General features: G+C 41.7%; 1 protein-coding gene across 1 annotated transcript in view; it reads left to right on the plus strand.

Annotated features, from left to right (window-relative positions):
• Window positions 1-225: 225 nt before the first annotated feature.
• Window positions 226-7,331, plus strand: part of LOC110318232 (cytochrome b-c1 complex subunit 2, mitochondrial) — a 25,663-nt gene continuing 18,557 nt past the window's right edge. The window contains exons 1-5 of the mRNA XM_021193086.1: window positions 226-358; window positions 2,685-2,768; window positions 2,871-3,020; window positions 5,180-5,244; window positions 6,559-6,615. Coding sequence (XP_021048745.1) covers window positions 326-358; window positions 2,685-2,768; window positions 2,871-3,020; window positions 5,180-5,244; window positions 6,559-6,615 — 389 coding nt within the window. The 5' untranslated portion in view covers window positions 226-325. The remainder of the gene's footprint in view (window positions 359-2,684; window positions 2,769-2,870; window positions 3,021-5,179; window positions 5,245-6,558; window positions 6,616-7,331) is intronic.

The following is a 7,331-nucleotide window of genomic DNA, read 5'->3' on the forward strand; positions in this document are numbered from 1 at the left end:
GTCCAAGACTAGAGTCCAGCGCGGCTGGGGTGACTGTGACGGCTGCAGACGCAGTTGGGATTACAGGCTGCATGTCTTTTGCAGAAAAAGAACTCAGAAAGGATAACCTACAAAAGCTGCGTGCTCGCCCTGGAGACCTCTAGCCTCTCCCCGGGAGCAGGGCTCGTCCCGCCTACCGGAGCAGTCGAGCACTGAGTGCGTAGAGGGCCGCCGGACCAAGGGGGCGTGGGCAAGCTCGCAGTGCACGCCGGGAAACTCGGTCTTCCGACCCCATCTTGCTTTGCTGTCTGCAGGGTGACCGTGGGAAAGGGCAACTGCCAGAGCCATGAAGCTCCTCAGCAGGGCCGGGTCTTTCTCGGTGAGCATGGGACGCGCGTGGGGCAGGGCTGGGGACGCTTGTCGGCCACTCGGGAGCTGGGTGCGGAGTGTGCGGCCTTGGCCTCGGGCCTGGGTCTGCCCTTGAGGTAAACCCCGCGGAGAAGCGGGCTGCCAGCGAGCGGAGGCCTGGGAGGCTCGGCGGTTCCTGTGAGCAGACGAGAGCTAGCGCGGGGAAAGCCGGAGAGAAGGGTGGCCTTGAGAGTGGCGGAGAAGCGGCTCTCGGGAGACTTCTGAAGGTCAGGGTGGAGGCCAACGCCACCCGGGCCGCCTGCTTCCTCAACCCGCGACCTCTGCTCCTGGGTTGATCCCGAGACCTCGGTTTCCCCAATGCGTGCGAGTTTATTAAATGCACAAACGCGGTGCGGTGCTTATCTCAGAGCCCGCACCTTCGTTCCTGTCCGTACTCAGTCCCCGCATTCCGTAAGATGCTCTTTTCTCGGGCTCCTATTTAAAGGCTTCCTCCAGGAGGGGTTCTTGATCTTTCTTCAAGACGAGCCCTAAATTATGTAGTTGTCACTTGGGGGATGGCGGGGGGGAGTACCTCATGTGTCAGCACGTTATCATTTTGGAATAGTGGTTTTCAAGAGATGAAAATGGGAGCATTTAAATTTCAGCAAGGGCTAATTTGCCCCTAGTAGCCGGTCGCATGCAGAATTTTGTGTGTGTGTGTGTGTGTGTGTGTGTGTGTGTGTGTAACCACCTGTTGAGAGAGCCCTTCTAGCATCTAGAGGTCAGCGATGCAGCTAGGCATCCAACCATACAACAGCAGCCCCTACAGCCCAGGGTTACAACGCGAAATGCCAGTAGTGCCTGTGTTGAGAGACGACTAGACAGTGGTACACCAGGCCTGGGCATGGTGTTTCCTTGTGCTTTGTACTTACATATATGTATTGTACACATTTAGGCTACAGCTGTATTCCTTGTGCCTAGACAGACCAGTTGCTAACAGTCCTTCGAGAGCAGGACTTACATTCCATGAGAATACGTTGATGTGTGTGTTATTAAAACAAAGTAGAAATTGTATGACAATTGAGAACTAAGGCTTTCCTGAAAGGAATCCAAAAGAAGCAGAAAATTTTAACCACACTACCCAGAAGCACGTAAGTGGACAGTGGATTTTTCGTATGTGGACTGTTAGACTTGGATGTTATGGAATTACATCTTGGGCATTCACAGCTAAAAAAAATCACAAGCAGCTGCATACACCTTATCCAGCAAACTAAAATGGAAATGACACAGTTAATTATGATTTATAATTTATAAGCAGGACTGAAGGGATAAAGTAGTAATTCTATGAACAGGTGAAAACCAGCAGCCAGATTAGCCCAGCACTGACTTAGTGTTCAACATGCAGCAGTCTGGGCACAGCAGCATGTTTAGTGGATCTTAGCATCATGAAAGTGTATTTGCTTGCATGTCCATTAGTAATCCTGTGAACCCTAGACATAATTGGAATATCTTAATAGCTTTATACCATTGTGTATAATTTGTGTATGTGTAAAGTCAGTGCATTTAGATCCATCATCCAGGTTATTACATATTATGCTGAGAATTTGCTGTTGGTTTTAGGATTGTGTAGATATTTGTCCAATAAAGCTAAGACCCTTTCTTGGTTGAATATGCCTACAACAGCACCTGAAAGGTAGTGCAGACGTTAGGGGCACTGGGAAACGATCCTTAAAGTGACCAAGGAGATGAAGGTGATTTTAGTAGAAATAAATGAAAGACTGACAAATGAAGGAAGCAGGAATGCTAAAATCTGTTTTAAAGTGTTAACAATCCAACCATCCAGAAACTTTGAAATCATCACTATTAGAAGGAACGCTTGACATTTTAATAAAATAATTAAAAGCAACAAAATACGTATTTTTTTCAAGCTCATAGAGAACTCATTATTCTGCATAAGTCACAAATCAGCACAGGTTTAAGAATGCTGCATGCAGGCCAGGCATGGCGGTATAAACCTTAGTCCCAGAGGGATCCTGAACTTAAGGTCATCCTGGGCTACGTTGCAAACTTTTTTTTCAAAAAGGGAGGGGAGAAAAGAAAAGAAAAGAAAAGAAAAGCGAAAAGCTATCTACAAGGAAAAAATGGCTTGGGTAGACTGAATGACTAATAAATTTATGAAGGAGTTACTTGTCAGAACTCGCCATGAGGGTAGAGAGTCACATGAAACCACTGTGTTGAATGGTAGTGCTGTTGCCTCTCTTTTACATGTAGTGGACTGTTCTTATGAGTGCACACATAACCTGACTTTGGGGCTTTTTGTTATTATTTTGTTTCTTTTGTTTTGTTTTGTTTCTTAGAGATTTTATTCCCTCAAAGTTGCCCCGAAGGTTAAAACTTCAGCAGCCCCTGGAGGAGCGCCTCTGCAGCCTCAGGATCTTGAGGTTAGTCCCACTGAGCAGCTCAATGGAACCCACATTCAGTTTACTTAAACTCCTTGATTAAAGACAGGCATTGGTCACATCTCCATTCTGTCTTAACTACAGTTTACCAAATTACCAAATGGTTTGGTGATTGCTTCTCTGGAAAACTATGCTCCTTTGTCAAGAATCGGCTTGTTCATTAAAGCAGGCAGTAGATATGAGGACTCCAACAACTTGGGAACCTCGCATTTACTACGTCTTGCATCTAGTTTGGTAAGTGTCTTTATTAACGTAGTGTTTGGAAATGATGTGTGATCTTGGGCCTGTAGAGAAGATAAAATATAAGAGGCTGAGGAAATGATTTAGTAAAGTCTTGCTGTGCAAACATTAGACCTGACTTCAAACACCAGCGTCAGCTGGGTGGTCGCAGCACAGGCCTTTAGTTCCAGCACTGGGGAGGCAGGGGCAGGCAGATCTCTGAGTTCCATGCTAGCCTGGTCTTCAGATCAAGTTCTAAGATAGCCAGAGCTACAGAAAAACCCTGTCTTGAAAAAAGCAACACCCATATAAAGAAACCAACCATAGCCAAGCATACCTGTCCCCTTAGCAGAGATGGCAGATCCTATAAGGCTGCTGTCATACCAGCTAGATTCAGTGAGAGACGACCCCACTTCAAGAGAGAGCTTCAGAAAACACATCAGTTTCCTCTGGCCTATTAGGGCATGTGTGTATGGGCACAAAAATAAAGGCATTGAGGTTCACATTTATAGCCCAATCTCTTGGAAGGTGGAGACAAGAGGATCAAGAGTCTGAGGCTAGCCTGGACTACATGAAACCTTGTCTTAAAACAGCAAAAGCTTGAAAGCAATGTCCCTGTATTTATTTCCTTAAACTGTTGTGTCATATTTACACAAACTGGGTGGCTTAGCTCAAAGAAATATATCTTCTTACAGTTTTAAAGGCTTGAAAGCCAAAGTATTATATTAAGTCAAGACATCAGCAGAGCTATGTTTCCATAGGGAAGAACCCTTTCTCACCTCTTCCTAGCCTTTGGTGTTTATTGATAATTTGTTAGATTCCTCAACTTAAAGATGCATCGCTCCAATACCTGATTCTCTTGTCTCTTAGCTGACCTTCTTCTGTCTGTCCTTGTGTCCAGATGTCCTCTTCTGAGGACACCTATCGTAATGGATTGAGAGCTCCTGCTAATTCGATATGATTTGACCTTATCATTTACAAAGACCCTGTTTCCTAATAAAGTCACATTTCCAGGTTCTGTGTAGATATGAATTGTGACAGGCTGTTGTTTAACCCTGTAAAATCCCATAGTATAAAATGAGAAACTACAGTATATTGGTCACAGACAATTGTTATTATCCAACTGGAAATTAATATTAAGACATAAGAAACTAGTAGAGGAGATGCAACATTTTTTTTTAATAGAAAGTGACAAAAATTGAAAAAATAGTAATTTCTCATATACAAGTGTCTCTCTGACTCTCTTTCTCCTTTGAGATTATATTTCTCCCCTTTCCTCCTCTAAACCCTCCCATGAACCCTCCATCTCTCCTTCAAATTCATATCTTCTTTATTTCATTAGTTGTTACTATATACATTTATGTCTGTATATATATATTCTTAAATATAACCTACTCGGTCCATATGCTACTTGTATGCATGTTTTTAGGACTGACATTTGTCACTGGACAACCAGTTGTTGCGCTCTTCCATAGAGAGGATTTGCCACCCCACTCCCAGCTTCCCTCAGTTGCCTGTAATTCTTTGTGAAGGGTTAAGGCTTCGTGGACTTCCTCCTCTTTCACATGGCCATTGGTGTTGTCCTTGTTGAATCCGTCTACAAAGCACTCCTGCACCTAAAGCTCAGGAAACATTGTAGTAGAAGGGATGGAAAGAGTGTAAGAGTCGGGCAATCAGGGACTTTGCTGTGAGTTGTGTAATACCAGAAGCTACACCCATAAAGCCTCACCAGTACACAAGTCTCTTTAGAATAGAAAAGTCTGGTAAGCTTATGTTTGCTAGTGGAATTTTTTACACAACTGTATATTTTAATTAAAATCTAAGCCTGGTGTGATGGCATATGGCTTGTAATTGCAGTATCAGGGAAGCAGAGGCAAAAAGTTCATTGTAGAGTTGGAGATAAACCTGACCTGCGTAAAAGTTACAGGCCAGCCTGGACTATGTAAGGAGTCTTTGTCTCAGAAAAACATAATAATATATATATATGTGAACATACATGCAACGTGCTTTGTTGAATCTCATAATTCTTATTAAAAAGTACCTGTTATTTAGGACCTACCTTGTAAAGTTGTTAGGATCTGCTAACACTTAAGACAATAGATTTTGATATAGTGTGAGCTGTGGTAGACAAGACACTGAAGAACTATTAACAAAAGCACTCTTTCTTTTTCAAGACTACCAAAGGAGCTTCATCTTTCAAGATAACCCGTGGAATTGAAGCAGTTGGTGGTAAATTAAGGTGTGTTGAATAATAACAAGAAATAGAGCTGGAGTGATGGCTCCGGAGTTAAAAAGGCACATTGTTCCTGCAGAAAACCTGAGTTGAGTCTCCCAACACTCATGTCAGACACATCACAACTACTATAACTCTAGTTCCAGGAATCCAACACCTTCTGGCTCTTACAGTCAGATACCTTCATGTGCACATACCCCCCCCTCACAGACACTTATACATATAATTAAAAATAAAATCTTTGTGGGTAAAGGAAGCTGGACATAATGATATATGTTTAATCACAGCACTTGGGAAGCAGAGGATCTCAGTAAGCTCCAGGCCAGCCATGACTCCATGGTGAAACCCTATCTCAAAGTGTAGGCAAATACAAATATTCAATTATAGGATGATGACTCATTGTTAACAAAGAGATTAAAGATTTCATTAACAGAAGGGGGAAATTTGATGAATTTTCATCAAAAATGTGAAACATGGCTGTACATACAGTAGGTAGATGGATGTGAGTGATTGGGAATAAATGTTTTATAGTGTGTGCAATATGCAAAAGATTTCTGATTGGGAAAAGTAAAAACCATAAGTGGGGGTTGGGGAAGGTGGGGAATGAAGGAGTAAGACTGGAAGCTAAAAGTTTAGTTCAAGGAAATGGATAAAGAATAGTAGCCTTGATCTTTTCTTTTTCTTTCTTTTTCTTTTTAATTTTTTTTTTTTTTAAAGAACTAATGGCTCACCTCCTAACTACACAGTAGTTAGGAAGTAAAATTAACTTGTATATCTGTATAGTATAAAGACAGTATACTTAGGGTTATGGTTTGTGGAGTTGTGGAGAATCAGGGAATTGTTATCAAAAGACTACAAAGGAGTCTTGAGTATTTGCCCTTTTGTTTTTCGTTGTAAAATATGTGGAACATAAAATTTGCCACTTTAAATGTATATATAGGGTTCCCCAGCATGGACATTTGATAATTGTTACCTCTGTCCACCACTGGAACTTCACTGTTGTACTCAGCCGAAACTCTCCCGTTCCCTTCACCCTTGACCTCCATCCTATCTTCTCTGACTCTGTCGCTGTCATTTTGTTGAAATGTTAGCTTTACATTTCGCTGTCATTTTGTTCTTTGTATAAATAAATGATAGAAACTGTGTTCATTAGTAACTTACTGAACATAAGGTCCTTGACGTTCATCCATGAGGCAAAATTTGATTACTTTGTAAGGTGGATTTATTTGCCATTTTTTAAAAAAAAATACTTTAAATTTTTAGTTGAATATATAGTATTTTCTGATTCAGATAATTCACTGTAACTTATTTTCAATTCAGTGTGACTGCAACAAGGGAAAACATGGCATACACTGTAGAAGGCATTCGGGATGACATGTAAGTACTTGCATGTTTTAGAATATCTGCTTTTATGGGATACTAGGGACAGATAATACAAACAAAGCCTACTATTATATTAAATAAAAACTCAGTTAAAAAAAAAAAAGACGACCAGAGAGACAATTTAGTGAATGATTAAGATTGCATACTGCTCTTGCAGTGAACCAAAATTTGGATCCTAACACCCACATCTGAAGATTCACAACTGCATGTAACTCCAGTTGCAGGGGATCCAATACCCTCTTAGCTTCCATGGCTCTTCAACTCAAGTTTGTAAACCTATACAGAGGCATATATACATAATAAAGTTTATTTAAATCTAAAGAAAAAATTTAATAAAAGTAGAAATAATATGCTTTTTTAAAAAATACAAATTTTGGGGTGAGGGGGAGGAGGTATAGGATGTGGAACAGTCAGGATGGACCCGGAGGGGGATAAAGACTAGACTGTAAAAAAAGATTAAAGAATTAATCCTAGAGATCACCTAGAGCAGTAGTTCTCAACCAGTGGGTCCCGACTCCTCTGGAATCAAACAGCCCTTTCACAGGGGTTGCCTAAGACCATTAGAAACACAGATATTTATATTATGATTCTCTTTAAAAAGAGAAAGAGCGGGCTGGTGAGATGGCTCAGTGGGTAAGAGCACCCGACTGCTCTTCCGAAGGTTCGGAGTTCAAATCCCAGCAACCACATGGTGGCTCATAACCATCTGT

The sequence above is a fragment of the Mus pahari genome, chromosome 1, assembly GCF_900095145.1.
Source record: "Mus pahari chromosome 1, PAHARI_EIJ_v1.1, whole genome shotgun sequence".
Classification (NCBI taxonomy): Eukaryota; Metazoa; Chordata; class Mammalia; order Rodentia; family Muridae; genus Mus; species Mus pahari.